Raw genomic sequence first — 21,058 nt, 5'->3', positions numbered from 1 at the left:
TGAGTTTTATGACCATCACTTGGGTTACTTGTTTATTTTCCCCCAGATACCTGCCAAGACTATATATGCTTAAAAATCCCCTCATGGATTAAAGTTTTCCTTAAAAGCACAATTATTAAGATTTTCAGAAAGGGATCTGAAAATAATGCAAAAATCCCTTAATACTGGTATTTTTTATAGGATTTTTTATGTTCAAAAATTCAAACAGAACTAAAGTAATGAATCCTTACAACACAGTTCCAGAAGGGTTTTATCTTTCTGTATGCTGGGATGGAAACCTCATAAACCAGTAGCTGGTGGTAAAAGCAGAAAATGTTCACAAGAATTATTCAAAGCTGATTAATTGTAGTATCCTAAAATACTTATAGCGTGCAGTAAAACCCTCCCAGACCATAAGTCAATGGCCACTGCAAAAATAGCTGTAGCAGTGTGAAATAGTGCTGATCTGGGATGTTTATTCCAGTGCCCACAGCTGAGCCATGGGGATGGCCAGGCCAGTGCTGCCCATCTGTGCCCGTGCCGAGCCAGCTGGATTATGTGAGCTCTCTGCTCTCAGTGGCCAATGCAGCCCACCACGCTGGGAGGGCTTTCATAGCGACTCTGCAGTGAGTCCAGTCCTGCAGCAAGTGTTGGCAATCACTCACAGAAAACAAAACCTAAACAACTCCTCTAAATGTCACACTGAAGTAGTGGAAAGATCACTTATGGGACTCTTTCAGACACTGATGATAACATGTAAAGCAAAATGAAAAAAACCCAACCCAGACATATACTGAGTAGAGGCTTTCTCCCACATCTACATCCTTCCATTTTAGTTGTTAGGTGATTTTTTTTCTTTTGGAGGACATTAAGAACACTTCTCCTCTAAGCCTGTGTTGAACAAAATATCATCCTTCCACAAGAGAACAGTTACGAAAACACAAAAGTACAAGAGAAAGCTCCTGTGGTTGTTCTACTTCTTTCGATGGCACACATCTCCAAGTACATGCCACACACCTCTGAATGTGTTTCACACAATGTAACAAAGAGGGCAACATGCTTAGGCAAGGGCTTCAACAGGCTTTATGGCTCCACTGCTTAGTTTTACATCTTTGATCTGCACTGTCCTCAAATTTCCTTTTACATTGCATAATTAAATTCTAGCACAAGCCTGAAATGTTGTCCGGTCCTTATGTGCAAGAGACAGCAATACTTTGGGGCTGAGAACTTAATAAACTTTGCACACACAATAAAAGCTGCATCTGAAAGCAAAGGGTTTCTTTACAAAGTGTTTTTTAGACATGAATTAAGAATGAAGCAGGCTGAAACCAACCAGTGTGGTTTACTCAACAAGGTTTATAAACTAGTTTATAAGCTGACAACTGGTTTATGAGCTGACAATGCATGCTTGCAGCCCAGAAGGCCAACTGTGTCCTGGGCTGCATCAAAAGCAGTGTGACCAGCAGGATGAGGGAGGGGATTCTGCCCCTTTACTCCACTCTTGTGGTACTCCACCTGGAGTACTGCATCCAGTTATGGTGCCCCCAGCACAAGGAGGACACGGAACTATTGGAGCAGGTCCAGAGGAGGGCTGTGAAGATGATCAGAGGGCCGGAGCAGCTCTGCTATGGGGACAGGCTGAGAGAGTTGGGCTTGTTCAGCCTGAAGAAGAGAAGGCTCAGGGGGGACCTTAGAGCAGCCTTCCAGTACCTGAAGAGGGCCTACAAGAAAACCAGGGACAGACTTTTTACAAAGGCCAAGGGGCAACAGCTTTAAATCTGAAGAGGACAGATTTAGACTGGATATTAGGAAAAAATGTTTTACAGTGAGGGTGGTGAGACACTGGAACAGGTTGCCCAGGGAGGTTATGGGTGCCCCCTTCCTGGAGGCGTTCAATGCCAGGTTGGATGAGGCCTTGAGCAACCTGGGCTAGTGGAAGGTGTCCCTGCCCATGGCAGGGGGCTGGAACTGGATGGCCTTTAAGGTACCATTCAACCTAAACCATTGTACGAATCTTATGAACTGAGGTGAACTGATGTCAAATAATAGGGTATGGGTTTCCTAAGTGCAGAAAGGATGGGAAAGGCTGAATGAAAGAAAAAAAAATATTATAAAAGCAAATATAACTGCAATGAAATCAGGTACCATAAGACAATTAGGGCTGAAATATCATCATGAGTACAGTGTTGGGTTTTTTGCTGGTTTTGTTTTAATCATCAAAAGAAAGTTTATAGCAATTAAACACAAAGGCTAACAGAAATTGAGCAGTAAAATCTAACCCCTTTTTTTTCCACAGATGGAAAGCCTTATTTTTTATTTTGCTTAATTGTTCAGTCAAATTTACTTAGAGAAAAAAAATGGGCTTGTTGACTACATGGGGTATTTGAAAGAGAAATGGAAAAATGATTCTGCAAAGAGTGAGAGTTACTTGGCTGTAATTTTTTCTGTCATAAGTAAATGCTTTATGCATTCTGCATATACTGTTTCCATGGCCTACAGATCCAATACAAAATTACATTTGAAGGTTTGGTGTTTTTTTTTTTTATATTCAGGCAGTAATGTAACACAGTTTCCTGACTCAAAATGCAACTTGAAGCTAGTAAAAGCAGGTATGATGCACACGTTTTCTTTCTTTAAAAGAAGTAAGACATTTTCCTGTTTACACAAACTACAAATGAGGTTGCTCTAGAAAAATTTGGTAATGTTCCTTTCAAAATATTTAGAAAGTAAAATTGTAACCTACAAAGTTAGCTGGAATGTAATATAAACTGTGCTTGTCAAAGACCTGTTGCAGTTGCATGCATGAGTGGGAGTAGTAAAATGGAGCAACTTATTATAAACACTTTTAACAGTGCTCTAGGGTAAAGCTGTTTTGGTTCTCTTATGTTTTGGAACTGCTGAAATATAATTTGAATACATAAAATCAACCCACTTCTATCAATCAGTAGCCTAGATCAAACACCTCCTGAGTATTTGTATCTTCACTGAAATGCTTAGAGTTGCTAGAAAACAGGGATTCAGATTCAAAGCGATGCAAGCAACAATGCTACAGAAATGGGCTCTGATCTGTACAAGTCAATGAGCTCCAAAGGTCTGCTGTGTAAGCTCTGCACTCTACAAAGGGATGACACTGGCTGCAGCACCTGACAGTCCTGCTACCTATTCCACAAACCCATCAGTGTTCAGCACTATGAACTAGAGGGACTTTTCTATCACAAGACAGGCAAAGAACTACACTGCAGAGGAAACATTAATGGATACCTACCATAGGTACAAATCATTTTACTAGCTTCTCTAAAGAGAAGAATTCCATTTGGAGACGAGACATCAAAATTTAAACGTTGTGATCTAAAAAATAACAGCAAAAATATTCAGAAGGTCATTGATGAAGAAAGCTGCAATGGATTCTTTCCTAAACCAAACCCCATATTTGCTGATAACAAAGTTATTTGATAGCCTCATTCTGGCTTTCAATACACAGCTGTGGTTATCTCCATATGTTGCCAAAGAAACACTCCTATGCCAAAACTATTTTAACCAGCCAAGTTGACCAGACAGTACTTAACACAGCTTTTAGTGGCAGGTGAACACATTTTGTGCCTGTATACAGTTCAGAAGAATGCTACAAAGGGTCTATAATCTATGGAACTGTACTGAAACTGTCTGGAAGAGTTGAATTGCGAAAGACATTCTGAGGGAGTTGTGATTTTACAGGCACCTATGTAAGCTGCTTGGCTTAAGGCAGAATTTAGTCTGCAGCAAACCTTAAAAAATGACAATTTTTGGATAGTTAGGACCAATATTTATTCCTGGTTAAAACATACACTTCCACTAACACTGAATATGAAGTCACAGTGGCTTCTTGCATACATCCCTGTAATTAATCCCTACCACTTGATTTTTAACATCACTCACTTTGGTAAAGAAACCACAATGACACTGAAAGCTGAGCTCTGCTTGTCAATTACAGTCCAAAATCCAAAAGTAGCAGTCTTAAAGTGCAGGTCAAACAGCATGAAGTTAAGTAAAACACAGACAGATGGCACAGACTGCACACCAGTGCAGTACTCATCACTTCTCTGATTTTCATGTGCTGCTTACCTGTTTTGCATGAATTCTGCCATCAGCTTCAAGATAGGGGTTGTGCAGGCAGGTTCCTGGTACCACAGTTCAATAGCTCGTTGCAGGACCGACATGTAGGCAGGGTATCTCTCCCCAGCTGAGTTAAGGAGTATACGGAGAAAAATGATACCTTGAAAAACAACCTGGAAGGCTGAAGCACCTGTCCTGTGAAGACAGGCTGAAAGAATTGGAGCTGTTCAGCCTGGAGAAGAGAAAGCTCCAGGGAGACCTTAGAGCTGCATTTCAACATCTGAAGGGGACCTACAGAAAGGCTGAGGAAGGATTGTTTAAAAGGGCCTGTGGTGATAGGATGAGGGGCAGTGGTTTGAAACTGGAGCCCGGCAGATTTAAGTTGGACATCAGGAGGAAGTTCTTCCCAATAAAGGTGGTAAAATACTAGAACAGGTTGCCCAGAGATGTGGTTGAGGCTCCATCCCTGAAGGCATTCAAGATCACTCGATGTGGCCATGGGCAGCCTGATCTAGATGGAGGTGTCCCTGCTGAGTGCAGGGGGGGTTTGATAAGATGACCTCCGAGGGTCCCTTCCAACCCAATGCAATCTGTGAATCTGCGAACTCTCCCTGAAATTGTACACCACCATCAGTGGGTGGGCCACATTCTGACCTAGTCATTCTGACAGAGGCACTGTCAGGACCTATAAACTTCAGCAAGTCTCTGCGTAGAAGTCTAAGTCCTTTGGAAATGTTAATGGTTAACTGGGAAACAGTTAATCAACCAGAGCTGTGATGAAGGAAATGAAAGCAGCTGGTAGAGGTGAAGCTAACCTGTAAGTACATATATAAAATGAGTTTTTAATGAATGGCATAACTCATAAATGGCAATTTGATTTAAAACCCCCACAAATTTACTTATAAAGCACACCCTGGCCCCCAGATTTCAGTGTCACCTCATATAAATAATATTTGCTAGATAAATGCTTGGGAACAATTTGATCGTCTGAAGTTGTTTGCAGAGCACTCAGAGAAAGAATTCAGCCAAACTGTGGGGCGGGGAGACCAGCAAAGCTAGATTTCCAAGATCTCTTTCAGGACAACTGTTTGCTCATCAGTACCCAGGAGAGATCTGTTCTTTTAAAGCAGAATTTCAAAGAATTCAATACAAACTACAGTAGACTCTGCAATGTAACTTAAAAAACCCCAAGAGTTCTTGATTATATTCAGGTATTTCATGAAAGGATTTGATACAAAGCTGCCCACCAGTTTTCCCAACGTGCTGAAAGGAGGAGTTTATTTGGATAAGAATGCAGACTGGTAAATGGAAATGAGGTAGCACAGCTTGCCTGGCAAAGAATTAAACAGTTATTTTATACTGAACCAAGAGATTTTAACTATACAATTTGCTAATAAAACATGATCTAGCTAATCTAGTTGGTGGTTTTGTTTAATAATAAACTTATTTTTCATTTTTAACTTTGTTTCATGTCATATAATTCTGCTTTATTTAACCACAGGAGAAACAGTGACTATTATTAGGAAAAGGCTATTGCCTATTCAGACAATAAAGGCAACTACTGTGAATCTTACAAAGTAGAAGAAAGGCCAAGTGCTCAACATGGGATTGTAAAATAAAAGCCTAAAATACATAAAGGTTTACATGCTTCTAGGATATGTAGACACAGCCCTGGCTCAGCTCAATCCAGCTCTTCTGGTGGAGGCTGACGCCGTCAGGCACAGCCCTGCTGATGAATGACAGCGCTGTGCAGACAGATGGAAGGCATTCTGGCTACTGCTGTCTGTCTGAGGCATCTCAAGACTTGTGCATTTTTGCTGCCAGCTGCTTGAGGCACTGCAGGCACAAACTATATATAGCAGAAGACCTTGACATGTGAAATATACTTTTAGACTTTGTGTCTTGCTCCTTTGTGGGGTTCTTTACATTTTAAATCAAACAGACTAGAGTTAGATATACCAGGGAGTGCTATCCAGTAATCAACTAGGATTTGAATTAAAATCTCACTTACCTAAAATAACCTTAAGGTGGGCATGGATGATCCATGCCATCACACACCTTTAAAAATTCACCAATGCCAGCTCTAATTTTTCTGATGTGGGCTTCCAGCCCAGCTCACTCTCAATGGAGGATGGTCAATATTCTAAAGATGCAGCAGATGTCATGTAAGATACAGAACTGAGCTGTGCTGTTAATTCTATTAAGTCATGCCTCTTCCTTAGCCTTCCCAGTAGCCCCATGTGCACAAAAGAAAGACGGTGCAATGGTGCAGATCCCCACTGTGGGATTCCACGGGGTAGCAAACAACTGCCTATTCAGATTTCATGGCCAAGAGAGCAACTTGAGAGCCAAACCCTACAACTAAAATTCAAAAACATAAGCCTCGAGTCCATATTCACTGTTGAGGAAAGACTGAAAACTATAATCAAATCTCATACAAGCTAGGGTCAACAGAAAAGCTTTGGCAATTTATTATTTCTTTTATAAATCCAATAAAGTAAACAAATTGATTTTAAACAAAGTATTATTTTTGGGTGTTTTTAACCACAACCTTCGAGGAATCTGGCTAAGTTGTGAACTTGACCTGACCTAACTGAGTTCAAGCTCAAAGGAGTTCAAACTGCAAAGAAATTATACTGAGGTCTGAATGAATGCAACTGGCCTGAGCAGCTATTACAAACATATTACTCATCAGGTAGCCTTGTTTCACAAGAAAATGTCATCTCCTCTTGTGATCAGGAAATGTCAATTGCTATAGCTGTTTCTTTGGTTCTTTCAAGCTTGCACCTTACCCTGAAACCTTAAAGCAAACTTTAAATTCTAGTTCTTAAAGACCAGAACCATTTTGAACAAGCTAGCTATATTGCTGCACCTGCATTTATTTGCTTCTTCTAATGGTCTATATCTGAGGCAGCATAGGATCAGACACTCAAATATCTAGGCCAGCTGGAAATTCTAAATGACCACTAGGTAAAACATCTCAATGGCAGATCACTTCACTTCTCTATAAACTCAGTGGCTACGTATCCAACCACACAGGTGTTACTGTTTAGGCAGCCAATGTCACACACTCATGCATATCCACCATGTGCTACCTAGATGACTGCAATGCTGAGTCAACCTAATAATTTCATTCTTTCAACCCATTTTCTTTTTGTAATCTTTTTCTTTTACAGACAACAGAAGTCATTCAATGCTGAGAATCAGCTGGGGGGAACACAGGAAAGATTGCCAATGGGTTACCACCTAACTGTAAGAAACACTAAATGAAAGTAACAAAAAGTGGATATTACCCTGAACTCACCACAGAATCTCCATGGATGTATCTGACTGCGAGACCAAGGACCTTAGACTGCAGTCTGATATTAGTATGGAAGAAACAGATTAAACATTCAGCATCTCATCCAGGCAGGCTTGAAGTGAGCAGCAGGTGGAAAGGTGTAAGGAGAATCCACATCATTAACCAAAGCAGGTTCTGCTTCTGCTCACACTGAGTACAGGTTTGCTCAGGCCGCACCTGCCTGGCTCAGGGCTGACCTACAAAGTCCACAGAGCACACGTTGTGAATACAAAAGGCAAATAAACTTCCCAAAGCTCTGGTACTGGAATCATCATTGACAGCTTGACATATCAATATTTCAGGAAGAATAAATGACTTTCATATCCAGGGTTTTGGGGGGTTTGTTCTGTTTGTTTGTTTGTGTGCTTTTTTTCTCCACCTTTCATTACCGGATACATTGGGAAGGTGCTTTACTTAGCACCTGAAGTTGCTTACAATATTTGGAGATATTTTAATGAAGTCTTTTGAGATATCACCTAATACAACTTTAAAACAAATCTAACTATTATTGTAGGTATTTTCTCTTCATCCCTTGCCAGAGGAAAACTATAAATCTTGTCTCAGCTGAATGAACACCATTTATCATATTCATTTTCTTGTCAATACAATTATGAAAAGCCTTTGGCCTTTTTCCAAGGAGCCTGATTTGCTAGAAAAACTCAATTAGTATAAGCAAGCCTGCTACAAAACAGCCCTATTTGGCAATCCAGCACAGCTTCAGCATACCTGATGATCCACCTTTACACCACCATCCTAATAACTCAATCACAATGGCAAAATACAAGACACAACAGTGTCCCCTGTGCCTCCTCCCCTCCCTGGACCAAGAGGACTTAAATGAAATAATTTCTGCTCATTTTTGCCATCTACTGGACAAAACCTAAATCCTAAACATTGCAAACAGAATAAAGAGGAATCTCTCAGGTGAGAGATTACCGAGTGCAATGTGTTTCATTATGGCCAGGGCTTAGACTCTAAATATTTCCTGCAATCACTTGGAAAGTTTATCAATACAGTCTCCTGCCAACAATTTACAAATGACTATTTCCGGCAGTCCTCAACAGAGACTGAACATCATCTGATGGCATATTGAAAGCTTAGCAAGAGATAACCCTTGCCTCTTTGTGTTGTTTATTTATTGAAAAATGCAAGTGAATCAGATTTATTTTGGCTAACATTCTGTGCTTGTCATTTTCCATATTGAAATACCAGAGCTTAAAACATAACAGAATAAAATCTGTTTGAAAAACTGCTTTTGCTATTGATAGAGATAAAAGAAAAAAAATTGTTAATCAAAGGATATTTACACTTTATAAGTTAAAATTTGGATCTGAGCCTCCCTTCTCCAGGAGTTGGGATAATGGCAGCTTATTCTGCTGTAATGCTTTGGATCAATACCTGGATGAAGCTGGACTCAGCCAAATGAGGTAAAATCCACTATATAAAAGCAGGCACTTATCCTTTACAGCCAAAGATGAGCAAGGAAAAAAACCCTGAACCTGTGCAATGGAAGAGAAACCGAGAAGGCCTGAACTCTAAATTCCACACAAAGCCTCATTTCCATCTGTTTTTACTGTTACTACAGAATAATGAAATCCCAAAGTTGGAATTTATAAATTGAATTTATAAATTGAATTTATGAATTAATTAAAAAAATAAATAAATCATGTAAGGGACCTGAGGATTACGTGACTCTGGATCCCTGGATCAAAAACCACCTCCATCGATGAATCCATTTCGTTCAAATGGAGAGGAATTAAGGCTGTGTTATCCCTCCTCCTACAACAGGAGATCTGCAGTTCAGCAGAGGAGAAGAGCACGATACTCCTGCTGTACCAGGGAAACCAAAGTAGAAAGAATTTGAAATGGAAGCAGCACTGGCCTGCTTGTAGACATCCTCCTGATTTTATTATTAAGTTTTAGGGTAAGACAAGCACAAGTAGTACTAACGAAGTTAAATGTACCCAATGGTGCCCGTTAGAAAATGAGATGCTAATTCACAGTCTGGCTTCGGTAGTTTGGTTTTGTTGGTTTTGTTTTTCTCTGCTCCTCTAAAGCTGAAATTAAGGGATGGTTTCCACTAATTTAAAGAGAAATAAAGATTACACCGATTTATGTTTTGGACTAATTCTCTGCAAGCTGAGCCTGCACATAGGAAGAATCACTGGAGGCTTGTGAGGGTCTTAAACAGAGCTTATCAGAAGGGTCACAAGCTTCCCACCACTCAGCTCACAAGGATGTCTATCAGATCATGCCAGGTGCTGCTACACAGCCTTTCAGTTTGTAAAGGCTCATTTCCTAGTTGCAATTAATATATTGAGACACTTCTCTTTCTTAACCAGAAAGATTATTAATGAATAGTAGGGTTTGATTATTTACTAAAATAAAAATCTTTTTAAAAGCTTGATTTCTACTAAAGCATGACATTGCACTTGAATGTTAGTTTCTCTTGCATTGCACTGAAGTGTTATTCATTTTTCATAAAATAAACAGATAATTAGCTTCCACAGCGTTGTGAGATCTAAATTGTAAACCAAGTGTTTTCATACTTCACAATGTTTCAGCAGTTTCTTACTAACATGACTGTGTGCCTGAAGAGAGAATTTCAGCTACTGTATTTCTAAAAATACAAACCATTTCTGTAGAATATTAAGAAAGTACCCAGGAGCATAAAAATGCATACAAAATTTAAAGCAAATGGAGTTCCAACATCATTGGGTACTGAAGAAAAGGACAGTCTAAAGATGTTGGTTTTGTTTTCAGATGTCCATTTTATTCTGGATGAAGAAGACTGCAGGTGTTGTGATATTAATAGAGCTGACATAAATAGAAAGTAACTGACTAAATTAAAGACATGATTCATAGCAGGGAGAGAAATCTCCCCAGACAGCACTTGTATGGTATTTTTTAAACACTTTTGATGTGAAACCAAATGTAGGTACATTGTGTTTGGAGTTAAGACATAGCTCTGTTTTGGGTGTTTGTTTTGGTGTTTTTTGTTTGGGTTTGTTGTTTTTTTCCCCTTTCAATGAAAACACGATAGGTTTCTAAAAGGAAGAAAACCACTTAGATATGTTTTCTAGATTGGTAGTGTGACACAACAAAAAAGTGACCTCTCTGTGGTCCTTCCCAGTTAACTGCATGGTTGCCATTGTGCTGTAATTTTAGCTGATTACACATTAGTTCATTTAGCTTTGTTTCCTCTTCCCCACTGTGCCATACTATTAAACTAATGCAAGGGGCCTGGTATCCCTCTGTGCACAGAGCTGGTATTGTCATCGTGTAATAAGGATACATCCAGTCAAACAGCATGGTGTAGCTGGTCTTTGTGTTCAGTGCAAAGGCAATCCCTCGAAGATCCCTTGCCAGCCCGATCAACATACGCTGTCAGTGGGAAAGAGACACAGTAATTGATTTTCACGTTAGCACAGAGCAGATGGAGTAATAATCAGCCAATAATGACCACATATCTGATTTTGATTCATTAGTTTAAATGTCTCGCTCAAATCTCTGCTCCTTTTTTTTTTTTTCCCCCTTCTTTCTTGAGTTTATTACAAACCCCACAAAGATTCTTTTAGCAAACAAGATTGTCACAAGTTTTACAGTGATAACACCAACCAAATGCCTGGGAAATGCTTTTGATTATTCGCTGGGCTCTCCTAATGAATAATGCAAATCAAAACGGACTCTACGAATGCAGGGTATTAGAAGTTTCAAAGTGCTTCCTGTATTCATAGATTTAAAGTAATAACACCACCAATAAAATGTTCATTTAAGTTTGTAATATTTTGAATGAGGTGCAAGACTAACCGATACCCATAACAAGCTTCAATTAAGGTTGCTCCGAGATTCTCATAGTACTGTTCCGGACAAACATCTTTTGTTTGTTTGTTTTTAAAGTAATTTTTCAGGTTCCATTTATTCCAAAAGTGATGTTGTTGTTGTTGTTGTTTAAAGAACACCATGCAAATCTCTGTCTGTATTAGCAGGAATTCCCCTCTCTCTCCACCCCCCTCCCCCCCCCTTAATGAGTGAAGTGTGGCTTCAGAATCTTTCCAGCTGAAACACAGGCAACATTTTATGCATACATAATTAGGGGTGTTTTCAGGATAATTAATAGATACCAATAAGAAACACTTCTGAATGAAAAAATATTTTAACAATATAAACAAACTTTTCAATTTATTTAGACACAACTAATGCTTTCTGACAATTAGGTAGTTTTAATAAATATCCATGTGTTGCAGATGGGGTTTGCCCCCATTTTTCTTCGTGTTTTCCTTCATAATGAGAGATCACAATACCACAGAGTCTGGTGAAAAATAAAAGAATCATAGAAGCATGGCAAAAAAAGGCACAGTAAGGAGTTCTCTCTTTAAAATCTGAGTTTTCAGTAATGTATCACTTGGTGCTAAAACTGCAATATTTATAGTGTTGAGAAATACAAAATACAAGATTCACATATTAATTTTTACCAGTCACATAAAGAGCAAATTAAGGTTGCTGCCTTGTTAAACTGCTAAATGTGATCTTACACAAGGGCTAATTTCTACTTTTCCTATGCAGAGCCATTAGTCCAACTGACTTGGATGGCACACACGTAGGTTTATCCAAGGATAAACTGAGTTCACTACCAAACACTGGTGAGGTTGCTAAGAGTACTTTAATATTTGCATTTCCTTTCTGTTGTGCATTGAAATGGCCTGAACTTGCAAGATGCTCAGAGGTCTCAACTCTCATTAACTTTAATGGGACTCTGAAGTCACTGGAGAGGAAGTGTTCAATACTGAGAAGATGCAATATAAAATTGTAACTTTATATTAATCTGTATTTTCATACTTTGTGTGCTGTTCTGTCCACAGAGAAAATAACTATTTAGCAGACGTGGTGGCCAAAACTAAAGAATCAAAAGAGCTCAGCAGTAACACTTCATACTTCGCTCTGAAGGGATGTAGAGCTGCAACAATAGACCCAAGGAAGTGGAAATCTTCCCGACTGATTTTGGTTCCTTTGCCCCTTCTAGCAACCGAACAGTAGACAAGCAAGCATGCACAAAGGAGAGTCTTGAGTAGGAAAGAAGGGGAGCTACAGCCCCTGGCAAGATGTGAACTTGCCTTTGTTTGAGGATGCACTTGAAGAGAAAGAGCTCACCACCTTACTGTGGTCTCTAGACCATGGGTCAGCAAAAGACAACCAGCCAAACTCACGTTGCTCTAATGCTTATTCTGTCTTTACAAAAACAACTAGTTTTAAGAAATCTCTCTTTTGCAAATGCTTGGTTGTGAGACTTGAAAAACTATTAATTAAAGTAGATCTACAACTTTCTTCAAACTATGGTCTCAGATTTCTGGGAACCTTCATCAATATCAAGCAACTTCAGATACCACTGGACATTGAATTCTAAAGAAAGGAGAACAACTACTACATAAATTACAGTTCTTGAGTTTCTATTCTTCAAATTTAGTTATTATTAAAAACACCACCCTGTTACCCACACTATTCTTAATCACTGACTTCAATCTACAAGGCACTGTAATGTTCTTGTCCTACAAAATCCCAGCAAACTCAGCGGTTTAGACAATATCCATTGGATCTCAACGCTGTGAAATAGTCCTGCCTACAAAATAGCCTAGAGAATCCTGAGGTAAGTCCTGATCCATTTCAGGTGCAGGTAAAATTACCTTTAAACTCTAAGAGGAGCAAAACCTACCCTAGATTCCATGATTGCTTACTCATATTTAATAGACAACATAGTCCCAAAACTTTAAAATCCCAAGACACTCAACTTTTCATTGTGAGTTTTCAAAGACCACTTATGTGCATAAAATGTATTAATGACAAACAACATCATACACTTATACAGCTACTTTTTGTCTGTCATCCTGTGGGATTCAAAGTGCCTTGCCAACTTAGAGTCAATTTGAGGAATACATGTAACTGCTGCTTCATTCCCAACTGAGCACCATCCATTGCTGGGGCAAAGGAACAATTAACAATACCACCAAGCAACTGCAAAACAAGTAAGATGGGACACAATACAAGAAGCACAGCAAGGGGAAGCTTGCCAGGAGTATGTGTGTTTATACATTGCTGTTCTTACTCATGAAAAAATTTTGCTGAAATTTTGGTCTTGAGAGATTCTTTCCTGAATGTCCATGATAGGTTTACTTTAAATGAATTAAACCAAATCCATAAAAAAAATAAATTTAAGTCTTTTGTTTCAAAGTCCCAAAGAAGATTTTTCAATGAATTGGAGCTTTCAAAGGAAAGGAGCTGGAGATTTAAATATTCACAGAAGAAAACCCTATCTCTTGGCAACGTGTGCCAAGTGTCTGACTAACCCAATTTAAAACACACGAGGTGACTCCCAGCACCCACCCCCAAAAAGGGGCTTGTAATGGAAAGTCTGACAGACCCTTAACTATAGTGGCACTACTGGGTGCAGCTATAATATTACCCTCATAATTCTACTATATAATAACAACAAAGGAAAAAAAAAGGTGAAGGGTCATTGCGCTTTGTCTTTAGAATTAAGATGGCTGTCTTCATCCTTACAGCATACTCTTAATTCTGGAGACACGTCTTAATAACCTCTAAATAGTTCCAACAAAAGAGCCGTGTCAGAGGAATGAGCAGGCCCCAAGGTGTTTCAACTGGAGTGTTTTCATCTGCCTTTATTGCTCTATCCCTCTCCAGAATTAAGGCAATAACCTGTGATAAATTATTCAGGAACTGCTACAGGGATCAAAGCAAAATCATTCTGTTAAAGTGCTGTTTGCAACATTTGGCACTTAGTGTGAAAACTTTTAATGTGTGCAAGCTGAAAATCAAGGATTTTAAATAATTTAGCAGCGTGGAGTTTCTACAAACTAGCTAAAGATAGCATGTTGCTATTTAACTGCTTTTTTCCTCAGATCCTTTTTCTTTTCCTGTATTTCTAGCAAATCTGATGATGTCAGAACTATAAACAAAGTACTACTGAGATTCCAGCTACCCGGACAATGTGTTACTTAACCAGATTGTCAAGAGAAACCTTGAAATTCTGAGGAGAAAATCAGCCACTGTTTTAATATTTGGACATTTCTCCTTTTAATATAAAAATGTGAAGAAGGCAGTAGGCAGAAACCAAAAAGGGAAGAAGAAAAAAAGGAAAGCAAAGCACATAATTACTTAAGTCATCTTTGATTATATTTGATCTCCCTGGAAAAGAAACCCAAACATATGTTTTGTATGCAGATGTAATGATTACAAATGTATTTTAAAAAGAAAGAGCTCCCTTGTTGCAACTGGTTTTCAATGGTGTATTTCAGAAATATTAAAAACCTAGAGAAAACCCTAGCCAGTTAGAAAGTCCTAGTAAAAACCACAAATTAAATGAATTTGGCACTCCTGGACCATTTTCCTAGTGATATTTTAACAGTGTCATCTCCCTGTGGATGGGAATACTAAGCATTTTATTGAAGAACTGAACTGTTTTTGTTTTCAGTACTTGCAAAATAAAGTACCTGAAAGCACTTCTGCATGTATTATTTATTTATCATGATAGAGAAATAGCTTTAACCTAATAAATTATGTTTAAGAGAATTTAGAGCAAAAGTTTTGTTTATGATAAAGCAACAGATTTAGTTCTTTATCAATAGCTTAAAGCACCAAGTTTTCTTTATACAAATTAGACAGATGGTGCTTACAGTAGAATTTACTAAAGGTCTGTCACAACAAATGCAGCCAAGCTGCATATTTAATCACTGCAGAACCTTGTCTACCTGCAGCTGCCAACTGCTAATCCAATTTCCCTGATAAATGTGGCAAGAGACACGATCAGCAATAAAGAGCATCTAACTCCATTTTCCTGCAGGGCGTCTTTTGATGAACATTTAGGACAGAAGCACGGAGTGCACTGTGTGGCCCTGGCTGGTGGCAGCTGCATGCATTTTGAAGACACACTTCTCAGGTTACTCACTTAATTCTGCCACTATCATTATGTTGCTATTGATCTCAGTAGCTCTTGTCTACACAGCATTACTCTAGATGAAGCTGAATCAGGCAGTTATCATGCATCAAACTTGCTCAAAAGCCTGGAGATTTCCCCTTAATTACTTGTGATTTTATTTGCAAATACCGTTAAAGTGTAATCAAGCAGTCACTTTCCAGGGTCGTTAAGAACTTGCTAGTTTAGGAATATATCACTGGCACTCCATTAATATTTCTCTGCTAAGACAGTTTCAAGCAAAGCAAAGAGGACAACGGCCAAATTATTTTAACAAACTGAATCCTCACAGGAGATAAATAGAGTTTCCTACAGAAAGGGGTAATGCCATCAAGTGACCTCTGTGTTCCAATTTTTAGGATTTGTAACATGAAAATCTGAGCTGAATCCAAGATAGAGGAACAGCACCTATTTAATAAACGAAAAGTTATTAAAATTACAATAGATAAAGCAACAACAAACGAGGAAATTAGAATCAAGTAATTGTTGAAATACCCTTAAGCAGGATTTTCTAAAAGTACTAGCTTCATTCAAGTGATTATTTTGAGCTAAGCATCTTCTGGTACTGTCAGAGATGTACTGCAGAGAAATCATTTATTAAATATTCCAGCATATCTCTTTACTTTCTGAGGCAAGGAAGAGGTTACATCAATGATGGCAGCACTTCAGTTTACCATCGTATTTTAAAATAGTGAGTTAAAAATCACTGTTAGGGTTTCCTCAAAAGTACCTTGTGCAGCTGAAGCAAGCTCTCCAGTGTGTGTTGTTAACTATTCAGTTACGGCAGAAGGGGATCTCTTTAATGCAATAGTGCTCTAATATATTATCACCCCTGATGATGCAGCTTCTATCTAGCAAGTCTAAAATATACTGTTGTTTTGACACAAACAGCTTGCTACACTTAAGGATTTTACTAATAAAACATAATGTTGTGTTAGATATTATGACTGTTGCCACAGCTGAACTGACTTGTCAAATCAATCCTAATATGGCTCCCACAGGCACATAAAAACCTTATTTAGCTATCAGTTATCCTAATCACTTTGTTCAGTTTAAGGGTGCAATGCTTCAAGACCAGTTCCTATTTATACATATATGCCCAGCCATTTAATAAAGTCTTGATTTATATAATAAATTCTTGTTGAAAAAAAATACTTTAAAGCAGCAGTGTTTTATCAAGTGTGTTACAACATGGCTCCTCATCCCCCCAAATAAATATGTTAATAGACACCAGCAGGGTACTTGCATGGCAAGAGGGAATATTGCATGTGAAACAGATCAGCTATCACTGGACAAATTTGTCCCTGTGATTATAAATGGGACTCAGATAGGGTCACTCCCTCTGCAAAGCACTGAAAGATCCCTAAGTCTTTATAAAATCTTTGTACAAACTTTATTTTGTTAGTCATTTGTAGACTTCGTCTCTCTACTGTCTACATTCCTAATGACAGCAATAGATAGAGGTATAAATACACGCAGAAGTACAAAGATACGTGCATGCCAAGAGAGAGACACAAGAGATGACAAGCTTGCTGTGAAATGCAGATGAGATGCTTGTTGTTAAATGCTTGTCCCAGCTGTATTTTTTCCCATCAATAATTTCTTTCCATCTAATTGAAACAAACCTACCTTTGCTGCTTCTTGTTCAAAACTACTGTTGAGTATCTGAGTCACACTTTCAAAGGTAATTGTGAGGGGGAGCATGAAATTCTCAAACTCATCCTCGTCTTCACCTAGAAGAAAATAAACCAAAGCAGCAAAAGCATCACATCATATTCACACTGCTGTTTGGAAGGGCCAGTCTTGTAGGCTTTTAGAGGAAAATCTCACTGTGAGTATGGGAACTTGGGTATGACCTACAGGAACCAAAACCTGAGCTCTGACATATTTTTACTGAGCCATAAGGAAGACAAATTGTTGATTACAAACATCTGAGACTGGCACATCTCTGCATTTCTCATCTTTCTCTTTTTCATATTTCTCTTTTCTCTGTTAATCTGATGGCATTTGTTCAGAGCTCTAGAAGAATAGTCTCGTAAGAAAGTCAAGGCTTAATGGTCAGAAAACATTAAATTTCAAACTGCATCAAGAGAGGAGACCCTCTAACGTGTATTTCACAGCATGCTGTTTAAATCACATCCTTTTTTGGTTGTATGCTCTTTTTTTCTACCTCTGACCCATTTAGTGCACAGAATGAAGCTGCCATGGAAATTAATCTGGACTGTTTGAGTTATTTGTGTGACACTTGTTTCAGAAGGTGTGAATTTAGAATAAAATAAACAAGATGCAGTGGGTAGGGAAGGAAGAGACTGTCTTGGTCAGACAGCTGAAAGACACCCTGGAAGTCTGTACTGTTTTTGTTTTGTCATGGTGCTGAACAAGTAACTATAGCCAACAACGTTTTAGCCGTGGCACTTTGCACGAGGGTTGGTTCTCCTGCTCCTTCTCTTTAGAGCCTTAATGAGGGTAGCTTGCCTCTTAGATGCAGATTCCCCATGAGAGTAATTCTGAGTAGAAATTTAATTTATGCTCTTTAAAGAGCTCTTTCCTATAAGGCTTCTCTCCCTTCTCTCTTCCTTGGTAAAGTCTGGAAAACTAAGTTGCAGCTGAAGTTAGGAGTTTTGTGTGCGTCAGACTGGCTGTGCTGATAGACTAGACTAGACTAGACTAGACTAGAATAAACCAGGTTGGAAGAGACCTTCAAGATCATCGTGTCCAACCTATCATCCAACACCACCTAATCAACTAAACCATGGAACCAAGCATCCTGTCAAGCCTCGCCCTGAACACCCCCAGCGACGGCGACCCCACCACCTCCTCAGGCAGCCCATTCCAATGGGCAATCACCCTCTCTGTGTCAAACTTCCTCCTAACCTCCAGCCTAAACCTCCCCTGACGCAGCCCGAGACTGCTGAATAGCTCCTGCAGGTATTTTCTACAGCTTAGATCTACTCCTTTTGATAGTGCAGAAGGAAAAAGTGATGAAAAAGTATTAACCCAATAAAACTTTTTATTTAAATGTAACTTTTACTGGTGGTTTTGTATTGTGTATTAGCAGCCTTCCTTGGAACACCTACACATCTGTAGAATCATCACAGAATGGTTTGGGTTGGAAGGGACCTTAAATAGCACCTAGTTCCAACTCCCTGGCCATAGGCAGGGACACCTTCCACTAGACTAAGTTGGTCAAAAGTGCCATCCACTCTGGTCTTGAACCATTTGTTAACCACTGCAGGGATGAGTCATCCACAACCTCCCCGGGCAACCTGTTCCAGTGCCTTGCCACCCTCACAATACAAATTTTTTCCCAATATCTAACCTGCATCACTCCTCTTTTAAAGTGACCCCCACCTTGTCCCATCACTACACTCTATCCTCACAAAAAGCATCTATAAAGGCAGGTCCTTAGCAGAAAAAAAAGCCTCTGATCAGAGGCCACTGCATTCTGCTAAGCCCAAGCCTCTTCAGTTTAGACAAGAGAGAGCTAATCCTGCAGAGTTCTTGCTGTATTTTACTGTGGTGGCCAAGGGTAGGGTCTGGATTCAGAGGGACTGAGTCCTTCATCACATCCAGCTAACTGCATGCACTGGGTTTTATGCGTGTCTAACCACTCTGATTTCCAAAGAACAACTCAAGAAGAAACCCCAAGCACTTGTTTAAGCGTTGCTGATCAAACTCCAGAATGCTTGTCAACGTTTACTAAAACTCAGAGGGGTTTTGTGTATTGGGAACTTTCATGAAGCTGTGAAATAAAAAACCCTTCTACTACAAATGGGAAGGTTCTGGCATAATCAATATGCCACCTGGAAACACAAAACACTTACTCAGGAACTTAATGTTGTAAATCCTTACGGTTAATAAAAAAAGGTACTTCTGTGCACAAAATCACCTCACCTTGCTTACTTCTTCAACAGAAATAACAACCAAATACAGAAATATTCCTTCTCTCCTATGAGGACAGGCTGAGGGAGTTGGGGTTGTTCAGCCTGGTGAAGACTCCAGGGAGACCTAATATAAGCCTTCCAGTACCTGAAGGGGGCCTACAAGAAGGATGGAGAGGGACTGTTTACAAAAGACTGTGGTGGTAGGACGAGGGGCAATGGTTTGAACTGAGAGAAGAGTAGATTTAGATTGGATATCAGGAGAAAATTCTTTCCCATGAGGGTGGTGGAACACTGTAACATGTTGCCCAAGGATGTAGTTGAGGCCCCATCCCTGGAGATATTCCAGGTCAGGCTGGACATGTCTCTAAGCAACCTGATCTAGTGGAGGATGTCCCTGCTGACTGCAGGGGTGGTGGACTAGATGATGACCTTTGGAGGTCTCTTCCAACACATAGTATTCTATGATCTCCAAAGTTGATAGAAAGTGACTTAAATACTAACTGTAACATGTTTACTGTACCATTAAGCTGCTGTTTGATTGGTTTAATATCCTTAAAAATTTGTAGCCCTACACAAGACAGCAAGGCGTCTCAGGGACATGGGAGAGTACCTTACCTAAATCCACCATGAGCAGACGAGTGAGAGCGGTGTAGAACATTGTCCGGCACCGAAGGTCACTGAGGCTGTAGTTATCACTGACACCCAAGAAGGGGAAATGCTTACTCTGGTGAAACACAAAGTTATGAAATGTGAAGCGTTCTATGAAAATTTATTACACACAACATTTTTTGTCATAGTAGGAAAACTTACTGTGTGATTCTGAAGCATGAATTTCACAGCCTCTATTTTCACGAGCTTTTTCAGGAGACTATAAGTAGCAGAGGTTAAGGAGCCTTGCAGCGCTGTGATGACATGAGCAGGTTGTACAGACTTCTAGGAAATTTTTAGTGAGGAAAAAAATCCTACTTGAAACAAAAGTATATAAGTACAGGAAGGTTCCTCTAGGGTCTCCCTGGAGAGGAGAAGGCTCCATGGAGAGTCTAGAGCAGCCTTCTAGTATTTGAAGTGGGCTACATGAGAGCTGAAGAGGCACTTTTTACAAAGGCTGGGAGTGACAGGGTGAGGAGTGATGGCTTCAAACTGGAAAAAGCTGGATTTAGATTAGACATTAGGAAGAAATACTTCTCATGAGAGTGGTGGGGTACTAGAACAGGCTGCCCAGTGAAACTGTGGAAGCTGCAAACCTGGAATTGTTCAAAGCCAGCTTGGATGGGGCCATGAGTAACCTGATCTAGTAGTAGGTGCTCCTGACCATGGCAGGGGCAGTGGAATTAGATGATCTTTAAGGTCTCTTCCAACCCAAACCATTTTATGTATGAGTCTATAATCTGAATTTCACCTAGAAATATATATCACACAGATACTCTTTAGGACACTGAAGACCATAATCTATTATTAATTAAAGCAATTACTTTTCATAGCATATATTCTAGTCACAAAAGAGACAAATGAACTAAATGACTTTTATAATTAAGCGGAGAGTTTCTGATAACAAATGGGGCTGGGTTTCCCCCAGATAGACTGGTGTCATCAGCATGTGAAAAAAGCCCAGGGGTTTTGCAACTGCCTGAACTGAAGACAATTGGTACTTGGCAATGGGACTGGCAGCAGCCCTAAGCAGCACTGAAGTAATGGCCTCCAAATCACAGAGGTGATCTTCCAGGCCCATCAAAAAAAACCCCATTTAATTTGTTTCAGTTACAACACATGAAAATG

At 39.4% G+C, this 21,058-nt stretch overlaps 1 protein-coding gene across 2 annotated transcripts in view; it reads right to left on the bottom strand.

Annotated features, from left to right (window-relative positions):
• RANBP17 (RAN binding protein 17) overlaps nucleotides 1-21,058 on the bottom strand; it is a 155,604-nt gene that overhangs the window by 40,681 nt on the left and 93,865 nt on the right. For both annotated transcript variants that reach the window (XM_054168231.1, XM_054168232.1), the window contains 6 exons: nucleotides 20,093-20,156; nucleotides 19,898-20,006; nucleotides 17,028-17,131; nucleotides 10,707-10,795; nucleotides 4,081-4,188; nucleotides 3,245-3,327 (listed from right to left, as the gene is read on the bottom strand). In XM_054168231.1, the coding sequence (XP_054024206.1) occupies nucleotides 3,245-3,327; nucleotides 4,081-4,188; nucleotides 10,707-10,795; nucleotides 17,028-17,131; nucleotides 19,898-20,006; nucleotides 20,093-20,156 (557 nt within the window). The remainder of the gene's footprint in view (nucleotides 1-3,244; nucleotides 3,328-4,080; nucleotides 4,189-10,706; nucleotides 10,796-17,027; nucleotides 17,132-19,897; nucleotides 20,007-20,092; nucleotides 20,157-21,058) is intronic.

This window comes from Dryobates pubescens, chromosome 16 (assembly GCF_014839835.1).
Source record: "Dryobates pubescens isolate bDryPub1 chromosome 16, bDryPub1.pri, whole genome shotgun sequence".
NCBI classification, from domain to species: Eukaryota; Metazoa; Chordata; class Aves; order Piciformes; family Picidae; genus Dryobates; species Dryobates pubescens.
Note: the sequence above shows the minus strand (reverse complement) of the source record. Positions and strands in the feature narration are given on the sequence as shown.